The 25,152-nt window shown below is 46.6% G+C and overlaps 1 protein-coding gene across 1 annotated transcript in view; it reads right to left on the bottom strand.

Moving 5' to 3' along the window:
• Window positions 1-8,112, bottom strand: part of LOC142662598 (circularly permutated Ras protein 1-like) — a 32,681-nt gene extending 24,569 nt beyond the window's left edge. The window contains exons 1-7 of the mRNA XM_075840810.1: window positions 8,075-8,112; window positions 6,955-6,991; window positions 4,750-4,864; window positions 4,063-4,137; window positions 2,385-2,456; window positions 1,747-1,884; window positions 1,271-1,423 (exon numbers count right to left, since the gene is read on the bottom strand). Of these exons, the coding sequence (XP_075696925.1) occupies window positions 1,271-1,423; window positions 1,747-1,884; window positions 2,385-2,456; window positions 4,063-4,137; window positions 4,750-4,864; window positions 6,955-6,991; window positions 8,075-8,112 (628 nt within the window). The remainder of the gene's footprint in view (window positions 1-1,270; window positions 1,424-1,746; window positions 1,885-2,384; window positions 2,457-4,062; window positions 4,138-4,749; window positions 4,865-6,954; window positions 6,992-8,074) is intronic.
• Window positions 8,113-25,152: the final 17,040 nt, after the last annotated feature.

The following is a 25,152-nucleotide window of genomic DNA, read 5'->3' as shown; positions in this document are numbered from 1 at the left end:
TTTGTCACATAATCCTGTATATAGTCCCTCAATAGCCCCTCAAACATTTTCCCCACGATGGATGTTAAGCTTACTGGTCTATAATTACCCAGAGAAGACCTAGACCCTTTTTGAAAATAGGCACCACATTTGCCCTGCGCCAGTCCCTTGGCACTATACCAGTCATGAGAGACTCTCTAAATATTATGAAGAGGGGGAAAGAAATAACTGAACTAAGCTCCTTAAGAACTCTAGGGTGTAACCCATCTGGTCCCGATGTCTTGTGTACATTTATTTTATTTAATTTAGCTTGCACCATATCTACATTCATCCAATTCAGTATATCAACTGATATATTAACAGCACTGGCACCAGCTACATCAGCTGCTCTTTCTTCTGTTGTATATACAGAGCTGAAGAACCCATTTAGTAACTCTACCTTCTCTTGATCCCCTGTGACCAACCCCCCATTACCACTATCTAGGGGTCCCATATGTTCAGACCTTGGCTTTTTTCCATTCATATACTTGAAGGATTTTTTTGGGATTTGTTTTACTATCCTTGGCCACCTGCCTTTCATTTTGTATTTTTGCTGATTTTATTACCTTTTTACAGATAAAATGAATTTCAAAGTTGCATAAAATACAAAATACATTCATTTAATAAATACAATTACTTCCAAAAGGTGTATATAGCCTTAAAGTGTGCCAGATGAAGCAGGACAGTCCCACTGGCCCATGACCCAACACTTCTGTCCCTAAAGAAGAATATAACAATACACAGTACTTTCCTGTTTGCAGTAGAAGTACGAACAAAGAAAATGTAAGTTTTGTGCTGACTGGAGTAGCACAATAATTGGAAATCTGTTAAAGAGGTTTTCCAATTTGTATGATGCTTTTTTATAATCAGGACCCCAGGAAATTAGCTGATTAGAGTGTGTCCCACCACTAAGACCCCAGGGATTAGCTGTAATCAATGGGAGAATAGAAGGAAGTGTTCAATGCCCCTGCAGCGCCTCTATAGAGAAAATGAAGCATTACATTGTGCCCATTGAAATGAACGGGCTGTCCTCACACAGACATGCTGGGTCCTCCAGAGAGAGAAAGAGCGATAGAGAGAGAGGGAGAGAGAGAGCGAGAAGCTCCTTGTAGCCATTCTCTGCTCTAGCTGCTGGCACGATATTTGAGGACTACCCCCAGAATGTAGGCATGCAATGCTGTAGAAATGCTAGTATTGTATTATATATCAATAATGTCGAACAGAGAGAGGAAATCCCATGCAGTTCTTTTACCAGATGGTTTATATATAGAAGGTTTCAGCTTGCGGTCCGGAATAGGTGGTCGTCTGTTTTGTGCTGTAGAACTCATGATGATGGTTGGCTGCGCAGCTTGGCCTTCATTGGTGGCATGATACATACTATTACGCGTGGAGGTGGTTGGTATTTCTGAAACAAGAAAGATCAGAGACCTACAGGCTTGCTGACAGTTTTTTTTTTTTAGCAAAGATAATATCTCCCGTCCTGCAAATTTAATCCGTCAGACATTTACCACAAATTAGACCAAACTGGAAACTGTTGGCCATAAGGAAAACATGAAACGAATGGTGGCCAGATACTTTATAAATATGGTGCATTTGCATCTGCAATTTGCATCTGAAAAAGTGGTCCCTGTTATGAGCCCTGTTATGACTGGGCTCTACTATAACCCTAATCCTTGGCCCACTGGAGGAGATTCTGGTCATCTAACCCTAGAAATAAAATAACTGCACCTGAGTTTGTAGACGTTTTTCTGGGATATGGAACTGGAGGAGGTGTCTTCTTGCGTTCTACCTTCACAGGAGATGTTGGCTGTAAACCCACATATACATTAGAGTCTTCAGAGAGTCTGCAGTGTTGCTCCTCCAGCCCTGAAAGGATAACACAACCTAAATATGGCAAAGTTATTACATATGGGTGACAAGCTATATGTTTGTGATTATAACTCCGCAGGGATGGTCATCCACCTTGCCCAATGGTAATTATGTCTACTAATACTGCATTAATAGCTCATGCTCCCACATTGCTGGGAATTGTCAGCAGCACATCGCTGTTTCCACGGGGAGACGTGCTGTCGACAACCGGTGATGTTTATGCACGCATTTGCTCGTTTGTCAACTAATTGCTGGGCATGTTGGAAGCAGCGAACGAAAGTGTGCGCATTCACCCGTTCATTGGCCCATGTAAAAGGGCCTTAATATCAAACTGAGAACTTGTGAAGTATAAATAGTTAATACAACAGAAGATCTATCAATAAAATCTTATCTCATATCTATCTATTTATCTATCTATCTATCTATCTATCTATCTATCTATCTATCTATCTATCTATCTCTCCATCTTATATCTATATATTAAGCTACACCCTTACCATTAACTCCTGCATCACTTCTGGGCCCCTCTGCAGAATGTAAGTTGTCATAAACAGCTGGGTCAAGTACACCTGTAGTCACAGAAAAATAAGATCGTGCATTAATAATTATATGCAATCAACCTGCAAGTTATGAAGTTCATAACTGCAATGTGAAATCTGTCTTAAAGGGGTTTTCCCATGAGGGACATTTATGACATATCCACAGGATATGTCATAAATGTCAGATAGACACGCATCTATCCCTAGAACTGGGCCCCCTAAACTCTGTTCTATCTTTTTCTGCTCTCGCTGACTCCCGGCCACTTCCTGGTTATATGGTGGGGAGTTATGAAAACAGCGTAGACATCAAGTTTCAAATGTTTCCTGTCGCTAAGACAGTACCCTACAAAGTGCAGCCATTTTTCTAGATGCCCATGTAGAAAAGAAGCAGTGTGAGCCCCAAGTAGAACGGAATCTCAAAATTTTCTAAAGGTAGGTGCACACGGGGTGGATTAGCTGTGGATTCTCCACAATAGATTTCATTGCAGAAAATCCTCACTGTATTACAATAGCAGCACATGGGATGAGATTTCAACAAATCTCATCCACACGCTGCAGAAAGAATATGCAGTAAAAGTGCATAAATTGAATTGCTTTGCGCATTATCAATCTGCAACATGTCAATTTCTCTTGCAAAAACCCTGTGGAATTCTGCAGTGTTTATGCTATGCGGAAGTACCCTTAAAGTATTTCTGTTAGGCCTCGTTCACATCTGCGTCAGGTCTCCGTTCCGACATGCCGTCGTAGCTTTCCCTCCGAACGGAGCCCTGACTGACACAAACGGAAACCATAGGTTTCCGTTTCCATCACTATCCATTGATTTAAATGGTAAAGGATCCGGTGCCAATGGTTTCTGTTTGTCTCCATTGTGCAAGGGTTCTGTCGTTTTGACGGAATCAATAGTGTAGTTGACTATGCTATTAATTCTGTCAAAACGACAGAACCCTTGCATAACGGAAACAAACGGAAACCATTGGCACTGGATCTGTCACAGAAACCCCTGGAGGACACCTTGCCGTGGCAGGTGGACAAACACAATTTGATCAAAATGTGCACTAAGAACTTCACTTTAATTAGTTTAATGCTGGTTCCTACCATCCCCAGATATATGTAGGCTTAGTCCCAGTTCTGGGTGTATGAGCAGAGTAGGTCCCCACTTATGGAGGACGCCTTGTCGTGGCAGGTGGGCAAACACAATTTAATCAGAACGTGCCCCAAGAAACTCCCGGTTGTAAGTAGATTTTGCAGTAATGCATATTTATTTATATTTAGTGGCTTAGGTGGTATTAGTGTTCGCAGTGTGCTGTTGACATTTTTTGTCTGCTGTATAAATTTGCAGTCACAGGCGTCCCTGCACCTGTATACACGTTTTGTTTTATTTTGTTGGAATGTGCTGTTCAAACTTTTGCGTTGTTTATGTGATTCATATATGTGGGGTTTCTGTTTGTGTCAGTCAAGGCTCCGTTCTGACGGAACGTCAAAATGGCGCCCTGACACAGATGTGAATGAAGCCTTAAGGGACCATGGAATAGACACTCTTTGTTAAGGAACTTCACTCTCAACAAATCAGCTGCAGAGATAAAGGGGCCCACAGACTGTCCAGACTTCTGCTGTTTGTTTTTGCCCTGGCTCTTACCATTAACCTCTACATCATTTCTTGCTCTCTCTCCACAATGGAAATTATCATAAAAACCTGGGCCAAGGACAAAACCTGTAATAACACATCAAAAGGCGAAAGCTCTTAAAAATTAAGACAAAACTGATGTAATGTGTCATCCGTTAATAAAAAATATTCGATTTACACACTTTACACATAGTGGGGTCTTCTATGAACTGAAAAATACTGTCAAGAGGTGTAAATCTTCAGATTAATAAAACAATAAAACTGTTGATCATAGCACATCTACCAATATACTTCATTTTCATGGGACCTTGCTGATCTAAAAAACAGGATCCAAAAAGAACTAAAGAAGAACGTAAATTAGGGGGTGTATTTGTTTGAAAATGGTGGGAGAAATGTCAGACTATATGGCTTGGGCTACAAGGTGACTTTTAGTCGTGCAATGTTCATGGTGAAGATTCAAGTTACCGCGAGCCGCGGTCCGCGACTATTGCGTAACTTCAAGGTTTTCCTATGAAAGAGAAAAAAATCTGCAGGGGATTTGTAATAATGGGAAGAATTGTTACCACATCTTCTGATTAAGGGAAATTTAGATTGCGAGCCCAACCGGGGACTGTGAGTGGGGACAACTTCTATACAGCGCTGCAGGATATGTTGCTATATAAATAAATAATACATTGTAGGTTCTGTACATTTACATACCATCCTGGGACTCTGGGACTGTTAATGGAGACAGGTGACTTTCTTGCTGTGCCTTATTTTGAGCTCTGGACTCATCTACATAAATATATCTGCAGCTAAACTCCATGTCACGAACCTGAAATAAATGTTATTAAATAGAATATTAGAAGCATCAGGAAAATAACAATTTTACAAAAAATCTTGACATTTTTCAGTTTTCACACTGAGCTTAGCTTTGCTGTGTAGACTGGGACAGGGAGAGGCAATAACGAGGGCACAAAGCTAAAAAAAAAAAAATTGGGGATATTCTGCTAAATAAAATGGACTCTAGGTGCAATATTATACATCCCATGTTAACCCATAGAAATATCAAACCACAAAGTAGTGGCCAGGGTCAGACTTATGATAACAATAGCTGTGTAAATTCCTAGTATATGCTCTGTAAAAGTGTGGTCCCTGGGCAGTGATCTATAGGGCCAGTAGGCTGAATGTAAATCGCTTGTTTATATTTAGTCATCCATTTAAACATATAGTACATAGATCACTATAAGGCCTCATTTACACGAGCGTATTATACGCGCGTGCGACGCGCGTGCTTTTCACGCGTGTCGTACGCACCTATAATAGTCTATGGGGCTGTTTAGACGATGCGTGAATTTTGCGCAGCGTGAGTGCGTTGCGTAAAACTCACGACATGTTCTATATTCTTGCGTTTTTCACGCAACACGCACCCATTGACTTCAATGGGTGCGTGAAAACAACGCATGCCACACTGACGGTCCTGCGTTGCATGCGCGAAAATCACGCAAGAGCTGTCAAAAGGATGAATGTAAACAGAAAAGCACCACGTGCTTTTCTGGTTACAAACATCCAAACGGAGTGTCAAATTAGAGATGAGCGCACCGAACTTCACCGGGTTCGGCCGAACTCGTTTTAACCGAACCCGTCAAAAAATGTTCGGGTACGCGACGTCAGGAGACAGTCACTGCCCACGGTGCTGAAAGACTTAAACTGTTTCAGCACCATGGACAGTGACTTTCGATCACAATATACATATACGTGTAAAAAAAAAAAGAAGTTCTGACTTACCGATAACTCCCGGCTTCTTCCTCCAGTCCGACCTCCCGGGATGACAATTCAGGCCAAGTGACAGCTGCAGCCAATCACAGGCCAAGCACAGGCTGCAGCCAATCACAGGCTGCAGCGGTCTCATGGCCTGCCGCGTCATCCTGGGAGGTGGGGCCGGATGACAAGAGAGGGACGCGTCACCAAGGCAACGGCCGGGAGACCGGACTGGAGGAAGCAGGCAGTTCATGGTAAGTGTGAACGTCTTTTTTTATTCACAGGTTGGTGTAGATTGTGATCGGCATTCACTGTCGAGGGTGCTGAAAGAGTTACTGCCGATCAGTTAGCTCTTTCAGCACCTTGGACAGTGACGGCCGTCGACTACCTCATCTCTATGATGGCGGCTGCGCGAAAATCACGCAGCCGCGCATCATACACGGATGACACACGGAGCTGTCAATTGCCTTTTGCGCACGCAAAACGCAGCGTTTTTTTGCGTGCGCAAAACGCACACGCTCGTGTAAATGAGGCCTAAATGGGAGCTACGTGTACCAACTACTCACCCACTCTCAAAGACACAGTCCCTGCAATCAGATCTTGGTGACTAAAATTTGACACAGGTGCAAAAAGAACAAAAAAAAGATGGCATACAAAACCAAATTCCCAATAGCATGGGCAGGCCCCAACACAATATCCACCAACTAATTAATAGACAGGACTCACCTCTTGATGCAAAAAAGTATGATAACTTTAACTTAAATCCGGTAATGTAATGTTTCTGCTCTGTGCTTGAGAAAGGCTGTTGAGTCGAAACGTTGCACGACCGGATTAAAGCTAAAGTTATCATACTTTATTTGCATCGAGATGTGAGCGCTGTCTATTACTTTGTTGGTGAATTTTAACACAGAGAATATAAGAAATTTAGAGCACTACATGAGAAGCAGTGACAACTCCTGCAATACAACATTAGTCAAAGACTTTATACACTGTAGCAGCTCATTCACTTCCAACCAAATAAATACATGACATGGCACTGTAGGCAAGATGCAGTGCCCACCATGCTGCCAGTTGGGCAACATAACACTTCTGTTAGTAAAAATGTAATCAGCTCATGGCTTTGATCACTTTTTTTGTATTGTTTAAACGTGTGGAGGTACTTGCCTCTTGTTCGGAACCTCCTTTTAAAAGGACACTGACCCTAGAAAAGAATGAGAAAAAACAATGATAGCAACATTTACCATTTGTTACTCTGGGAAAACGTTCTAAAACTCCTGAAGTAAACAAACAATCTTGGAGAAAATCTGGAGAAAATAGGTCTCTGTCTCCTACTGGTCCACTCCACTTTCTTTCTTTTTTTAAAAGGCTTTATTTTCAAAATTTTGTTGTGAAAAACACGTACAAATATACAAACAGTACAAAATAAAGACATTCAGAGAGGCTGTATCATCACATATAAATGTCAAGTCGGACAGCTGCATTACCTCCGAAAGCCTAACTGAATCGAAACACTTACTCACTCACACACAAACATCCTTGTGCTCTGAACATCCCCCCCCCCCCCCCACACTTCCACATCTCAGTCATTTTCAAGCGACTATTATACTGCAGTGCCAATAGTCTCTATCCACCTGGACCAAATATTCCCAAGTTTATTTGGACATTTCCTACTAAGATACAACTTTTTATACATAGGTATATATTTATTCACTAGTTGTTGCCGGTGCAGTATACTCGGACTATATGTATTCTTCCAAGCCATAAATATAATCTCCCGGGCACAAAAAAGAACAAAAGAAAAGAATATCTTAGCATAGTGATTATGAATAACTTCATCCATAATGCCCAAGAGGCACATCTGGGGGGAAAGAAGTAGCGGCAAATCATAATGGGTATGAAGAAACTCCACCACCTCCGACCAAAAGGGGGCAATTCTACGACACATCCACACACAATGCAGAAAGGTACCAACCTCCGATTGACATCTAAAACAACTATCCGAAGCCAATGCCCCCATCCACTTAAGCCTAACTGGAGTGTAATAAATCCTATGCAGGAACCAAAACTGTATGAGGAAGTCCCTTGCGCTTACCACCGAATCAAAAAAGGAGGATTATACCTCCCGCCAGTCCACCTCCGTCAAGGTGGGAACATCACCCCACCATTGCAGATACGCCTTATTAAATGGCCTAGCACCCAGGGATGTCATGAAGGTGTATAATTGGGTAAGGACCTTTGAGAGATCCGGAGCCCCAAGAAGGTCCTCTAGCCTAGAGAACCCCACCTGAGGTGACATAGAGCCAAATTGGGCACACCAGGCATGCCGCAACTGCAGGTAATGAAAAAACACTTTTTCTGAAATGTTAAATCTATCCTTCAGTTCGGAAAAGGATACAAAACCAGACTCCACCGTAAATACCTGACCCAAAAATTTGACCCCTGCCCCCAACCACATCCCTGCTCCCTGGAGCGATTCAAAATGAGGCAACCAAGGATTGCAAATGACTATGGCTGAACCGAGGAGTACCACCCTGCCAGTAAAATGATCGCAGTATACTATCAAACTGTTGAAAGAATTTCTTCTGCAGAATTTCTTCTGCAGCACCACAGGACAGGCACGAAATAGATACAAAAATTTAGGCAAGTATACCATCTGTAAAGGATCTGCCAGGCACAACTTCTTTGTATACGCCCATAGGTAATCAGTCTGCACCTGAGTCTATGTCTCTGAGACTGACTCCATCTTCCACCACTAAGGATGGCAGGCTTAGGAGTGGGAGAGCCTATCGCAGCCTGGCCAGACGGAGCTAGCTCCCGCCCTCTGTCTATTTATACCTGCCTTTCCTGTTCCTCCTTTGCTTGTGTAATGATGGGGGTAGGGAAACGGACAAGTGAGCCCTAATCTACCCGCCACTCTGTCCCTGCCTACTTGCAACGACCCGCCCTAGGCGACGGGGTACAACTGGGCGACGGTCCCTACGCTCAGTAAGTGCACGAGACAAACAGACAAGGGTACACAAAGCTAAGGGAAATGGGGCAGTTGCCCACAGCAACACCGTGAGCAACAAGAGCAACTTGTGATTCTTCTCGTGTGGTTTCCTGGCCCAGCTACAGCTACTAACTATTTGATCCTGGGCGTGGCTTGGACATGAGGGAGTAGAGACGTGTCTGCTCGGAGCTCCGGACCCACACCTCAGAAATCGCCCGTTACGGGCATGCTTACCGACCCCCGGCGCAGCATGACGAAGGGGAGAAGCCGAAGGAACCCGCCGGACACTTCGGGAACTCCCTCCATTGGCCGATACCTCCGGTCGGCACAGGACATCACTCCGCCGTGCTCCTCTTCACTACCGCCTGTAGGCCGCACTCAGCCTCCGTCGTCGTGTGGAGCCGCCCCGCCTCCTCTCCTCACAGAACGGGATCCGCCCGGCGGCCGCTGGTACCATCCAGGAGGAGAGATGTCGTCCCAGGCAGGAGGTCAGTGTTCAGGGGGTGGCTTAAGAGCGGCTTCCCCACTCCAGCCCACGGCCCTGCTCTCTATATTGCTGCAGGAAGCTCCCGACCAGGGGACACCAGGGGCGCCATCACACGCGGCAGCACAGCAGCAGCCCCCGCTGCCACAACCAGGTTCCCTAAGCCAGGTCACGCCGGCCATCTTTAGGGGGTCACAGGCCACGCCAACATACTCCAGGGAGCCACAGTCAGCCCCTTTCCATGGCCCCCCGTTATCCATGGAGCGAACCCTAGCAGAATTATGGGAGATGGTAAAAGTGCTCCCTACCAAAACCGACCTTGACCACCGTCTTGCCCGGTTGGAAGAAAAACACGATCAGGCCATTGGCGCAGTCACACAGGAGGTACGCGCACTAACCACTAGGGTTGAAACTTTGGAGCGACAGCATTCCATATCCTCACTAGACATCTCGGTCTTATCACAGTCCCAGGCCATCCAAGCTACGCAAATGCGGGACTTCTCTTTACACCTGGATGATGTAGAAAACAGGGGGAGACGGAACAACCTGAAATTAAGAGGCATACCAGAGTCGGTCCCCCCGGATGGACTTTATGACACAGTGTCACAAATTTTCAACACTCTCCTTAACCGACCGCGTGACATGGCCATCGAAATGGACAGAGTCCACAGACTAGCGGGTTCCCGGAACAGAGAAGGTAACCAACCCAGGGACGTGATTTGTAGAATACACTTCTACAAGCAAAAAGAAGAAATAGCCAGGAGAGCCTGGGAGAAAGGGTCTGTTCCATTTGAAGGCGCTGACATTACAATCCTGCCAGATGTATCGCGGTTGACGCTCTCCATGCGTAGATTGGTCCGACCCTTGCTGGAAGCGACAAAGGCTGCTGGCAAAACCTACAGATGGGGACATCCCTTTCATATTATTCTCCGCAGGTTGGGACAATCATTTGCAGTTCGGTCCCCAGATGACCTAGAAGAAGCGTTCCGGTTCTTGGAGATCTACGGCTACCTGATTGGACCGAACCCCCGGCAACGTCCACACTCAGAGGGGGTCCGTTCCCAGAGTTCGTGTCCCGCTTCCCGCCTCGGCATGGAGAGGGGCAATCGGTGACCCGTCCTCCTGAGCGACGACCCCAGCACGGAGACCGCAGAAACGGGCCTATGGAAGCCAGTCCACCAGGACGCCGCTCTCCACGAAGAGACTGATTACTCTCGTGTCTTTAAATATGGACAGATAACTGCAAACCTCTGCTTTCCCCCCCTTTTTCCTTTCCTTTTCTTTCCAGCAGGATTTTCACGGAGCGGTAACTGTTGGCGTTGAAAGGGTCGCCTTAGAGATAAAGCTCAAATGGAGGGTTCGGGAAGCAGGTTTATATTGGTGGGGGAGGCTACTACTGCAGTTTAAGTTTTGAAGACGGGGTTGGGCCCATTTGATAGATGTTCGGGTGGGTTCGGAGCTTTGATACAATTTATTGCATTTTTTACTGTTAAATTACTGTGGTTTTGTGACACTGTTCTTTCTGCACTTCTGTCCTTCCGCGTTCCCCACTAGGGTTCCGGGAGCTGCGCAGTGGCGGGAGACTTCCTCTGGGAAGGCGTAGCTCTCGTAGAGTACTGGAGGTTTTAGCACTCCAATCTTAGAGTGTTTGTGTCTTACGTTTTTCTCTTCATCTTTTCTTTCCTTCCCTCTCCCACCCCCCCTCCTTTCCATATATCCGTCTGCCATCATGTCTGACATAACTGTTATTTCTCTGAACGCACAGGGGCTGAATATTCCTGAGAAGAGGTCCTCCATTCTCCGTCTCCTATGGAAAAAGAAAGCACATGTGGCGTTCCTGCAGGAGACCCACTTTCGAGCTGACGGTATACAGCGGCTCACAGACCTCAACTACCCGGATGTGTATCACAGCACGTCCCCTGACTCCAAGACCAAAGGGGTTTCTATCCTGATTTCCCGCGCTCTACATTGGGAACATGTGGAGACTTGCACAGATGGAGCAGGCCGGTACCTCTTCGTGAAGGGTAAGCTAGACGACACGCTGTACACACTGGCTACCTACTACCTCCCCAACACGGGTCAAGTGGCCTTCTTGGAGAGGTTCCTTGGGGCGCTGGACGGCTTTATGGAAGGCACTCTTATACTGGGGGGGGATTTGAACATCACACTTGACCCCTTGTTAGACTCAAGAGGCCATTCCTCTTTATCTCGGGCGGCGCACCGCCGGCTGCGTCGGCTTTTGCACGAACACCAGCTAGTGGACACATGGCGGGTCCTACATCCAGCAGCCAGGGACTACACGTTTTTCTCTGCGCCCCATAACTCCTACTCCAGACTCTACTACTTTTTCCTGCGCCACACGCACCTCCCTAGCCTCGCATCGGCATCCATTGATAGCATCACACTTTCTAACCATGCCCTCATTACTCTTACTCTATCCCGCCCGTCCGTTCACTCCCGCTCGTGGCAGTGGCGACTAAATGAGACGCTTCTTCAGGACCAGACGGTGGCTGGGGAGATTCGCAGGGACTTAGTGGAGTACATTGCACTAAACGTCACAGCAGGGGTAGATCCCTTTTGCATCTGGGAAGCCCACAAATACGTGGTGCGCGGGGCTTTCATCCGGGTGGGTACTAAACTTAAAAAGGAACGAACTGCACTTTTGAGGGACTTATTGACCCGAATAAACAAACTGGAGCAGTCACATAAGACAACTCAGGATAGGGAGGTGGGGACGGAATTGAGACGGCTGAGAGAACAGGTGCGTTCAATATGTCTGGCCAAGGCGAAGGCCTCCATAGTCAAATGTAGACGTCATTTTTATGAATTTAGTAACAAACCCGGAAGGACCTTGGCTAGAGCACTTAGGAAGACCCGCACCCGTACATACGTCCCCTATGTTCAAGGTCCACAAAATCGCCGACTCCAGCTTCCACAAACATTTCAGAAGCCTTCCGTGCCTACTATCACGCTCTTTATAATCTTCCCAGTGCACCACCTCCTGCGGACGGTGGAGGTCGCCTGGAAAAGATTGACCAATATCTCCGGTCATCAGGGATGAAGTGTATCCCTCCTGAGGCAATCACGGCTCTAGAGGCACCCATTTCACCGGAAGAACTGGCATGGGCACTGAAGGACTCACCCACGGGGAAGGCACCAGGCCCAGATGGTTTGCCCCTTCAATATTACAGGGTCTATGCGGACTTACTCTCACCCCACTTTCTCCAGGCATTCAATTCCATTACTGAGGGGGGGGGTCTTTCCCCGAGACACCTTGAGGGCCCACATCACGGTCATTCTGAAGGAAGGGAAGGACTCCTCTCTTTGCCAGAATTACCGTCCCATTTCACTACTTAATGTGGACTTGAAACTTTTTGCCAAGATACTGGCACAGAGGCTGACTCCGCTCCTGCACAGCGTGATTCATAGAGACCAGGTGGGCTTTATGCCATTGCGTGAGGCACGGGATAATACCACGCGAACGATCAATTTAATGTACCAAGCGGCCATTGCTACCCCTCCCACTTGCTTTCTGTCAACGGATGCCGAAAAGGCATTCGACAGAGTCAACTGGGACTTTATGCAGGCTACCCTGCGGCACGTGGGCTTAGGAACACACATGATAGAGTGGATCTCAGGTCTTTACTCTTCCCCGTCGGCACAGGTTAAGGTCAACGGATATCACTCCTCCTCATTTACGATTACCAATGGCACAAGACAGGGCTGCCCTCTGTCCCCATTAATTTTCATACTATGTTTGGAGCCTTTCTTGTGTCATATTCGATCCAATCCAGACATATCGGGCATAACCCTGGGCGAACGGGTTCATAAGGTCGCGGCCTATGCAGACGACTTGCTCTTCTTCCTCACGTCCCCCCGGATCTCCCTGCCCAATCTCATGGCAGAATTAAATAGATATTCGAAACTGTCTAACTTCAAGGTTAATTATCAGAAGTCCGAAGCCCTCAACATTTCGCTGCCGCAAAAATTGGTAGACGATTTGGCAGAGTCCTTCCCGTTTAAATGGGCAAAGGACTCCCTTAAATATCTGGGGGTGCAGCTTCCGGGGGACCTCTCTCGCCTCTATGCAGTGAACTTCCCTCCCTTGCTTCAACGGGTGAAACGAGACCTGGACACATGGACTTCGGGTACTTTCACCTGGTTTGGGAGGTGCGCAATTTTCAAAATGAATATCTTGCCAAGGATCCTGTACCTCTTCCAAGCCCTCCCGATACACGTCCCACGTTCGTTCGTTCGTTCGTTCGTTCGTTCGTTCGTTCGTTCGTTCGTTCGTTCGTTCGTTCGTTCGTTCGTTCGTTCTTTCAATCTCTGTTGTCTCTCATACACAAATTTATCTGGGCCGGGAAACCTGCACGTATCGCCCGTTCCTTGCTTTTTCGTACAAAGTGGGAGGGGGGTGTGGGTCTTCCAGATTTTATATCCTACCACCACGCCTCCCACTTGGCTCGAATCATAGACTGGATCAGACATACGGAGATTAAGGAATGGGTGTCTATGGACAAGACATTCCTACCGGTCCCCTTGCAGACCCTACCATGGTTAGGCAATCATACTCCCCTAGCCGCACGGACGCACCCGACGATCGGGCCCACCTTGGCAGTGGCGGCACGAATATTCCCCAGGGCAGGGATCTCTCCGTCACCCTCCCCCATGTACCCGATCTTGGGAAACCCTGCTTTTCCTCCAGGGCAGGAAGGTGGTCCCTTCCTGCTATGGCGGAGCGCGGGGAAGGGACGTGCGACACATTTCATGCAGGAGGAAAATTGGATGTCGAACACACTCATACAGTCCTTGTCAGACCCTGCCCCCTTTTCTACATGGCAGGTCACCCAGATACGACATTTCCTGGTGAGCTTACCCAACCCAGCAGAGTATGCGCGGGCTAGCTCTCCGTTTGAACTTTTATGCACAGGTACGGGCACAATGCGACATTCTCTGTCCACATTATACAGGCTTTTGGTCTCACCACCTAATCAGCTCCCCACTTCCTACCTGCTAAACTGGGAACAGGATCTGGGGCTCACATTCACTTCTGAACAACAGGATCGCTTGTTTAATATGACACAGAAGTCTTCCATGGCCAGCAGATATCAGGAGGCAGGGTATAAAATACTGTCTCGTTGGTATAGGGTGCCTTCCAGATTGCACGTTATGTTCCCAGCGGTCTCACCCCTGTGCTGGAGATGTGGGGACCAGGTGGGTACAATCTTACACATTTTTTGGGACTGTCCACTCTTGGCTGATTTTTGGTCTGAGGTGTGGCGCATTTCCTCTAAATTTACGGACTTCACCCTGCCAAGATCACCGGATCTATTTCTGCTCCATCTGTGTGAGATGCCATTGCCCATGTACAAACGCTCAGTCGTCCGCCACTTAGTGAACGCGGCGAGAGCATGTGTACCAGCGTTGTGGAGACAGACATGTCCCCCGTCGGTTGGCATGTGGTGTCACAAGATCCAGGAGATCATGAGAATGGAGGACCTCACAGCATCAATGAAAGGGTCTCACTCTACCTTCCTCAAAACCTGGCGGGAATGGATCAGGTTTCAATCTTCTGAGGAATACAAGGTCATCATGGCTCAGGGTTTCCCTCCCTAGGCCCAAGTATGTCAGACACTTGTCTATCCTTTCTTTCCCTTCCTTTTGTCTCTGCGCTTTTCTGGTTTCCTTTTCTATATTTCTGTTTTGCAATGGAATTTTATGCATCGCTGCGGGTTCAGGGTGCATAGCTGCAAGCCTTCCAAAATCACTCTGAGAGATGTTGCACTTCATGTTGTTCTTTTTTAATTTATGTAATGTATGTATCGGGCCTGTGGCCATGGTTAATAACTCATCTGAGTGTTTTCTGATGATTTCTGTCTAATTGTCTGTTGATATTCATAATACAAAATCAAAATAAAAGAATTTATAAAAAAAAATAAAAAATTTGATCCTGCTCCATACTGACCCTGGCTTACTGACTACTGTCCTGCTCTGCGTTTGGTACCTCGTGCACTCCTGGTTTGACTCGGCTCGTTCACCACTCTTGTTGCTCACGGTATTGCCGTGGGCAACTGCCCCATTTCCCTTAGCTTTGTGTACCCTTGTCTGTTTGTCTCGTGCACTTACTGAGCGTAGGGACCGCCGCCCAGTTGTACCCCGTCGCCTAGGGAGGGTCGTTGCAAGTAGGCAGGGACAGAGTGGCGGGTAGATTAGGGCTCACTTGTCCGTTTCCCTACCCCCATCATTACATAATCACAAGCCCATATACCTAGTCTACCCTGGTCCCTGACACTACTATGGACCCCCTTGAGACCCTGGCCCAGCAAATGCAGGGTCTCTCCCTACAGGTCCAGGCCCTGGCTCAGAGGGTCAACCAGCCTGACGCTACCATGGTAGTGCCCCTCACCTCACCTCAAGCTGCCTGACCGGTTCTCAGGGGACCGGAGGACTTTTCTCTCCTTTCGAGAGAGTTGTAGGCTCTACTTTCGCTTAAAGCCTCACTCCTCAGGCTCTGAGAGCCAGCGGGTGGGTATAATTATTTCCTGGCTCCAGGAATGGCCCCAAGAGTGGGCCTTCTCCTTGGCTCCTGACGCCCCTGAACTTTCCTCCGTTGACCGTTTCTTTTCTGCTCTCGGACTCATTTATGACGAGACTGACAGGATTGCCTTTGCCGAGAGTCAGCTGGTGACCTTACGTCAGGGTAAGAGACCTGTTGAGTATTGTTCTGACTTTAGGAAGTGGTGCGTAGCTTCTCGGTGGAATGACCCTGCCTTAAGGTGCCAGTTTAGGTTGGGTCTGTCGAACGCCCTGAAAGACCTGCTAGTTAGCTATCCCTCTTCTGACTCCCTAGACCAGGTTATGGCTTTAGAGGTACGACTTGACCGACGTCTCAGGGAACGACAACTTGAACGTTCTTGTGTTTTCCCCTCTGACTCCCCCATGATGCCTCCCGAGGTCCCGTTGCTTCGCTCTTCCACGGAAGACTCGGAGGTACCTATGCAACTCGGGGCCTCCGTGTCCCCCCGACAACGTAGAGAGTTCCGCAGGAAGAATGGTCTCTGCTTCTATTGTGGGGATGACAAGCATCAAGTGAACACCTGTCCTAGGCGTAAGAATAAGCAGCCGGAAAACTTCCGCGCCTAAGTGATCATCGGGGAGGTCACTTGGGCGCACAGGTATTTCCCGTACATATGAAACGTAATAAAATCTTGCTTCCCTTTCAGGTCTCTTTTGGTGGTAGGTCTGCTACCGGCAGTGCTTTCGTGGATTCAGGGTCTTCTGCTAATATCATGTCTGTGGAATTTGCTATGTCTCTAGCTATGCCTTTGATTGATTTGCCTAAACCTGTCCTGGTAGTGGGTATCGACTCCACTCCTCTTGCTAATGGTTATTTTACACAGCATACCCCTGTTTTTGATCTCCTTGTTGGCTCCATGCATTTGGAGCAGTGCTCTGTACTGTTGATGCAGGGATTATCGTCCGATTTGGTTTTAGGCCTTCCCTGGTTGCAGTTGCATAATCCCACGTTTGACTGGAATACTGGGGAGCTTACCAAATGGGGTAATGAATGCTTGACGTCATGTTTTTCTGTTAATTCTATTTCTCCCCCTGAGGAAGTGAACACGCTACCTGAGTTTGTTCAGGACTTCGCTGATGTTTTCTCTAAGGAGGCCTCCGAAGTGTTACCTCCTCATAGAGAATACGATTGCGCTATCGAATTGGTACCAGGAGCTAAGCTCCCTAAGGGTAGGATATTTAATCTTTCTTGTCCCGAACGTGAAGCCATGAGAGAGTATATCCAGGAATACCTGGCCAAGGGTTACATTCGTCCCTCTACTTCTCCGGTAGGTGCTGGCTTCTTCTTCGTAGGGAAGAAGGATGGTGGTCTTAGGCCATGCATTGACTACCGTAACCTGAATAAGGTCACTGTAAGGAACCAGTATCCCCTACCTTTGATTCCTGATCTCTTTAATCAGGTTCAGGGGGCCCAATGGTTCTCTAAGTTTGATCTACGGGGGGCGTATAACCTTATCCGCATCAAAGAGGGGGATGAGTGGAAGACTGCGTTTAACACGCCCGAAGGTCATTTCGAATACCTCGTCATGCCCTTTGGGTTGTGTAATGCTCCTGCGGTCTTCCAGAATTTCATAAATGAGATTTTAAGAGATTACCTGGGGGTATTTCTTGTAGTGTACCTTGATGACATACTGGTGTTTTCCAAGGACTTGTCCTCCCACATTGAGCATGTCAGGAAGGTACTCCAGGTCCATTGGGAAAACAAACTGTTTGCGAAAACCGAAAAATGTGTGTTTGGGGTACAGGAGATACCATTTTTGGGTCAAATCCTCACTCCTTATGAATTCCGCATGGACCCCGCCAAGGTCCAGGCTGTGGCGGAATGGGTCCAACCTGCCTCCCTGAAGGCGTTACAGTGTTTCTTGGGGTTCGCTAAGTATTACAGGAGATTTATTGCTAACTTCTCGGTCATCGCTAAGCCTCTTATGGACCTCACTCGCAAAGGTGCTGATCTCCTCCACTGGCCTCCTGAGGCTGTCCAGGCTTTTGAGGTCCGTAAGAAGTGCTTTATCTCAGCCCCGGTGCTGGTTCAGCCCAACCAAATGGAGCCATTTATCGTGGAAGTTGACGCATCCGAGGTGGGAGTGGGGGCTGTCTTGTCCCAGGGTACCAGGTCCCTCACCCATCTCCGTCCCTGTGCCTACTTCTCCAGGAAGTTTTCGCCCACTGAGAGTAACTATGATATTGGCAACCGCGAACTCTTAGCCATTAAATGGGCATTTGAAGAGTGGCGCCACTTCCTGGAGGGGGCTAGGCACCAGGTAACAGTCTTTACCGACCACAAGAATCTGGTTTTCCTAGAATCTGCCCGGAGGCTAAACCCGAGACAAGCTCGATGGGCGCTATTTTTTACCAGATTCAACTTTTTGGTTACCTATAGGGCTGGGTCTAAAAATATTAAGGCCGATGCACTGTCGCGTAGCTTCATGGCCAGCCCTCCGTCGGAGGAAGATCCTGCTTGTATTTTGCCTCCTGGTATAATCATTTCTTCTATTGATTCTGATTTAGTCTCTGAAATTGCGGCTGATCAAGGTTCAGCTCCCGGGAACCTTCCTGAGGACAAGCTGTTTGTTCCCCTGCAATTCCGGCTAAGGGTACTTAGGGAAAATCATGACTCCGCACTATCTGGTCATCCAGGCGTCCTGGGTACCAAACACCTCATTGCCAGAAACTATTGGTGGCCTGGGTTGCCTAAAGACGTTAAGGCCTACGTCGCCGCTTGTGAGGTTTGTGCTAGGTCCAAGACTCCCAGGTCCCGACCAGCGGGCTTACTACGTTCTTTGCCCATTCCCCAGAGACCTTGGACCCATATCTCCATGGATTTTATCACCGATTTGCATCCATCTCAAGGCAAGTCGGTGGTGTGGATTGTAGTAGACCGCTTCAGTAAGATGTGCCACTTTGTGCCCCTCAAGAAACTACCCAATGCCAAGACGTTAGCTACCTTGTTTGTCAAACACATCCTGCGTCTCCATGGGGTCCCTGTCAATATTGTTTCGGACAGAGGGGTACAATTTGTTTCATTGTTTTGGAGAGCCTTCTGTAAAAAGTTGGAGATTGATCTGTCCTTCTCCTCTGCCTTCCATCCTGAAACTAATGGCCAAACTGAGAGGACTAATCAATCTCTAGAACAATATTTAAGGTGTTTTATCTCTGACTGTCAATATGATTGGGTCTCATTCATTCCCCTCGCCGAATTTTTCCTTAATAACCGGGTCAGTAACTCGTCAGGGGTCTCCCCCTTTTTCTGTAATTTTGGGTTTAATCCACGGTTCTCCTCCGTTTCACCTGGTAGTTCCAACAATCCCGAGGTAGAGGTCGTTCATCGGGAACTGTGCACAGTCTGGGCCCAGGTTCAGAAGAACCTAGAGGCGTCCCAGAGCGTACAAAAAACTCAGGCTGATAGAAGACGTTCTGCTAACCCCTTGTTTATGGTCGGGGATCTGGTGTGGTTATCGTCTAGGAACTTGCGCCTTAAGGTCCCGTCCAAGAAGTTTGCTCCCCGGTTTATTGGGCCGTATAAGGTCATTGAAGTCCTCAATCCTGTCTCCTTCCGACTGGAGTTGCCCCCATCTTTTCGAATACACGACGTGTTTCATGCCTCCCTCCTTAAACGCTGCTCCCCGTCCTTGGCTCCCTCGAGGAAACCTCCTGTTCCCGTTCTCACCCCTGAGGGGGTGGAATTCGAGGTGGCCAAGATTGTGGACAGCAAGATGGTCCAAGGCTCCCTCCAGTACCTGGTCCATTGGAGAGGACTTGGGTACCCGCCCGGGATGTTCACGCTGGGGTATTGGTCAGGAAGTTCCACCTTCGTTTCCCCAATAAACCAGGTCCACTTAGAAAGGGTCCGGTGGCCCCTCATAAAAGGGGGGGTACTGTAAAGGATATGCCAGGCACAACTTCTGTGTATACGCCCATAGGTAATCAGTCTGCACCTGAGTCTATGTCTCTGAGACTGACTCCATCTTCCACCACTCAGGATGGCAGGCTTAGGAGTGGAAGAGCCTATCGCAGCCTGGCCAGACGGAGCTAGCTCCCGCCCTCTGTCTATTTATACCTGCCTTTCCTGTTCCTCCTTTGCTTGTGATTCTTCTCGTGTGGTTTCCTGGCCCAGCTACAGCTACTAACTATTTGATCCTGCTCCATACTGACCCTGGCTTACTGACTACTCTCCTGCTCTGAGTTTGGTACCTCGTGCACTCCTGGTTTGACTCGGCTCGTTCACCACTCTTGTTGCTCACGGTGTTGCCGTGGGCAACTGCCCCATTTCCCTTAGCTTTGTGTACCCTTGTCTGTTTGTCTCATGCACTTACTGAGCGTAGGGACCGCCGCCCAGTTGTACCCCGTCGCCTAGGGCGGGTCGTTGCAAGTAGGCAGGGACAGAGTGGCGGGTAGATTAGGGCTCACTTGTCCGTTTCCCTACCCCCATCATTACACCATCTTAAATAAATTAATCTGTCCATACAGTGATAGCGGAAGGTTCCTCCAAGTGCTCAACTGTCTCTCGGTGACTACCACCAAAGGGTCCAGATTCAGTTCCCCAAATCTTGCTATACTAAGGGAGATCTTGATCCCTAGATATGTAAACTGGGAGACTATCTGCAATGGAACAGGGAGGACTTGACGGGAGCAATAACCAGGAGTAAGTGGGAACATAACTGATTTGGCCCAGTTTACTGTTAAACCAGAAAAGCTGCCGAATATATCCATCAGCTCAAACAAGGAAACCAAGGAAGGACCAGCATCCGTCAAATACTGGTCCACTCCACGGTCAGTAGTAACCAGCTGAGGTGAAGAGCTTGGCTTGTCTGGTATTGAATTCAGAGCAGAGAGCAGCCTAATCTTTTTGTTTCACAGACACTAGCACTGGAGGGGGGGGGGGACAAAATGGAAAAACAAACATTTTTGGATTACAGTATGGGACAGAACAGGGTCAAGGAGAAGAATATTGTGACCGTTCTTGAAAATATTTTGTATTGCTCATTTATCTTTTAACTTTTGTACCCCTTTAAGTGGCTCTTCAAAAGGGTTAGGCTTAGTAATGCGTAATGCACTCAGGTCTGTGGAAACATGGACTTCCATTGCTTGCAGTAGTAAGATAATACCCTCTTGGCTATTTGACATGGCATATACTGTAAGTTTACAGAAGCGGCTCCTTTGTAATAGGTGTGGTCCCATAGAGGAGAACATATAGTGTTTACTTTATAGGACGGGGCTTATTATCCTAATGGTGAGGGTTACTATATATATATATATATATATATATATATATATATATATATATATATATATATATATATATATATATAAAACAACATGTATACATTACAGGGACCTTATATTATACACTAGGTTCTACTGTTCTGAAAATCTGTCTACACAGAGCCCATTGTGAAATATTTGCTAAGGAATGGCCATTTATTTTGATATATTCTCCATGCGGATGCTGCAGCTTTTTTTCCTTTAGTATGTACCTAGGGGGTTGTTATCAGTGGTCCCCAAGGAGTCTGTGATGGTATGAGTGATCTAAATGATGAATGATTCCTCCATTTTGGATTTCCTCATATACCCCTCATGGTCTCCTATTAACCCAAGCTCTAGGCAGACTATTGATTGTTTTTCACCAGTGTATAGACAGAGATGGCCCTGTCCCATGTCTATGGATAAACCTAAATAAAATTGTCACATAGGCATTTTATATAGGTCAATTTAAAGAAAATGTGTTGTCATCTAAATCTATCAATCTCTGTCATTCTTATGGAGGCAATAGGCTGTATTTATGGGGTCACTGTGGCCAGCTCTGTGATGAGGAAAGTAGCTAGTGCTACTATGAGCTAAAATCGATGGCAAGCTCCGTTATGGTGACATAATGGCTGAATCTGTTATGGGGACCCTCACTAATTGAAGGACATCTGTATGCCTGTACTCCTAGGCTGACACAGTGTTTTCTAACGGGTCTGACAAGGAAATATGGGGGAGTGGTCAAAGAATATGTGGGTGGAGTTTATATATGAAAAATGGCAAGCTATGCTTCCTTTTGTAAAAATAGGCTTACATAATTTAGGATTATATTTTTGTTATTTTTAAGTAAACCATAATAATTGAAAAACGTACTTTCCATCACCTTGGTAGACTGACACTTCCTGAAATTATCTTGGCAGAGATATCATGAAGAATCCTACCGGTATATGTTTTGGCAGAAGAAGTGACTTATCTTATTATATAACAGCATGTGTTTGTTCTGGAATAACATAAAACGCATTATGACATCTACATTCAGATGTAGCAGGGCTGAATTTGTCATTAGACAAACTTTTTTGGGGCACCTTGAATTTTCTTGTGGACATATAGAAAACAAAACAGGTAACATTGCACCAAAATGACACACATAGTTCTTTTAGGCTATATTCACACTACAGGGAAAAATGTCAGTGTGAAGGCCGTTTTTTTAATGGCAATCGCACGGCCATTTCTTTTACGGCCATCACATGGCAATTTTCAGAACGTAGTTCTATGGCTGTATTCTAACGGCTGTTTTTTTTATGGCTTATGATTACTTGCCGTCAAAATATAGGACATGTCTTATTTTAGGCCGTTTTAACGGCTAGACGGCCCCCATAGAACTCAATGGATCGTTTTTTAACCCGTTAAAACTGTTCCTGGCCCTCGGAAAGGGATTTCCTAGGCACAGCGCAACTTTATGTGCTGAGCCCATGAAAGCCCTTGACGTCACACTGTCCGATGCCAGGGCTTTCAACTATGGAGTCCCCGGCCAGAGCATCGAGAGCTCTCTGGTTCGGCACTTATGTCTTGGGAAAGCCCTTGACATCACTGTCCATATATAGACAGTGACGTTAGGAGCTTTGAGATGCCGGAATCACCGACAAGAGCGTCGACAATGCTTTAGCCAGGGATTCTGCACCTGGAGGAGCCCCTGGCATCCCTATCCATATATGGACAGTGACGTCAGGTGATCATCCTGGAGCGAAATATCCGACTAGGGCATTGCTGATGCTCTGGCCGGGGATTCCGCTCCTAGAGGGAGCCTATGCCGTCAATGTCCATATATGGACAGCGAAGACAGGGGCTCCTCCTGGAGCGGAATCCCCGGTCACAGAGTTGCCGATTCTCTAGCCGAGGATTCCGCTCCTGGAGGAGACCCCTGGGGTCACTATCCGTATATGGACAATGACGTCAGGTGCTCCTCCAGGAGCAGAATCCCAGGCCAGTGTCGGCAGTGCTCTGACTGGGGATTCCGCTCCTAGAGGGAGTCCCAATGGCGCTATCTACTGGGGAGGTGTAGCACTCTGCACAGGGTGGAGAGTGGGTGTCTATCCACTCCATTCTCTTTAGGAGTTTCGGCGTATAATGTAGTCTGTGAACTATCATAAATGTGATAAATTGATGTGCATGACTTAAGGAGATCTTACTTATACCCCTATCGATATCTGAGCATGGATTTGAGGATCTCTCTCCTATATCCCTTGCCTATATGTCTTGTGAGAGGATTAAATATTGTGAAGACATGATTGTTCTTAAAGGCTATGTACACCTTTGAAATAATTTTTTGTTTTTTTTAAATAAAAATGTCTATATAAGTGTGTTTGGTGCAACTTTCTAAATGCTTTTTATTGAAAATTATTTAACTTTTTGAAATACAGCTGCTTTGTATCCTGTATATAGAGCAGCTGTATCTAGCGCTGAGACCAGTATCTGTCAGGTCAACGGCACAGGATTGAGCTGTTACCCATCGCATCTAAGTTCAGAGATGCGCAGGACCCGCTGACACTGATGGATTCAGGTCTCAGCGCTACATACAGCTGCTCTGTATACAGGATACAAAGCAGCTGTATCTCAAGTAAAAATAATTTTTAATAAAAAGGCTTGTACCTCTTTCCAAAATAAAGAAAGGGGACATCACCCCATTGATACCTACTCTTGCCCAGGGTTCACAATATAATATTTTGCACCATGTTGTGAAGCGGTCTCCAAAGCCACACTTGCTCAAAATCTCCAAAAGGAAAAGCCTCTCCACCGTGTCAAATGCCTTCGTAGCATCTAGGGAAAGTAAACCTCCCTCTTAAGTATTCAGGTATATTGCAAATTTTCAAAGGTTCTTCTGATGTTACAAGAATTTTGACATCTGTTTTTAAGAGGGAGATTGCTCAACATGGAGGGAATCTTTCCCCTTTTTCAATATAGTAATGATCTCTGTCTCATTCACTGAGGGGGGTAAGTTCCCTTTCTCATAGGCAAAGTTATATGCGATGAGGAGCTCTGGGAAAAGAATCCTAGAATATTTCTTATACACTTCAGAAAGTATGCCATCTAGGTCTGGTGATTTATTATTAGAAGTTTTGCTTAGGGCCTTCACCATTTCCTGTAATGTAATAAGACCTTCAAGTTTGTCACTTTGTACAGAGTTCAGAATGGGAAAAATGAAATGATCTATAAAAAAAAATTGTGAAATTCTTTCTTTTTGCGACCATAAAAGGCACATTTTACAGGAAAAGAAAGAATACAAAATCACAGCAACATAAGAAAATGAATGTGATGGACAGTTCACAACATTCATGGCACTTTGGTGAGGCAGGAGGGCTCAACGATTAGAAGGTCAATAAGATAAATAATAGTGCAAGACTGTGGACAGGGATAGAGAAGGGGGAGGGGAGAGAGAGGGAGGGGGAACAGGGGGGGGGGAGTTTGTTACTCCAGATAACTATAGGTAGATGTGGGAGCGGAGATCACATCACAAAATATGGTGATCCATAGCAGTGCGGAAGAGGCCTAGGTGGTAGGGTCAGCAAGGCTAAAGTCTTGGAGAATATCCCTGTAGGAGACTGATCCTTGAAATACGATCCATTGAACCCATGTTTGACAGAATTTGTCATGAAAATTATTGAGAGAGGATGTTAAGTCTTCCATGTGCATAATGTCATTGACCTTGGAAATCCAGAGGGATAGAGTGGGAGGAGAGGTTTGCTTCCATTTCAGGGGGATGCAATAACGTGCTGCCATCACTAGGAAGTGGAGCAGTGAACGCTTGTAAATTTAGGCAGGAATATCGCAGTGGTGGAGAAGAAAGAGAGCCGGACCCAAGGTTATTCCGGTGTCTGTGACTTCGCGGATCACCCGCTTGACCACTTCCCAGTATGATGCTAAAAGGTTGCAGGACCAGAAATTATGTGGGGGGTTCCATCTTCCACACCGCATCTCCACCAAAGGGGGGATGCATTATGGAACATGGTAGGTAAACATGTTAGGACTCTGTACCATCGAAGGCGTGACCGATGGCACAACATGACTCCAA

Source organism: Rhinoderma darwinii, chromosome 10 (assembly GCF_050947455.1).
Source record: "Rhinoderma darwinii isolate aRhiDar2 chromosome 10, aRhiDar2.hap1, whole genome shotgun sequence".
Taxonomy (NCBI): Eukaryota; Metazoa; Chordata; class Amphibia; order Anura; family Rhinodermatidae; genus Rhinoderma; species Rhinoderma darwinii.
The sequence above is the reverse complement of the archived record's forward strand: the minus strand, read 5'-3'. Positions and strand labels throughout refer to the sequence as shown.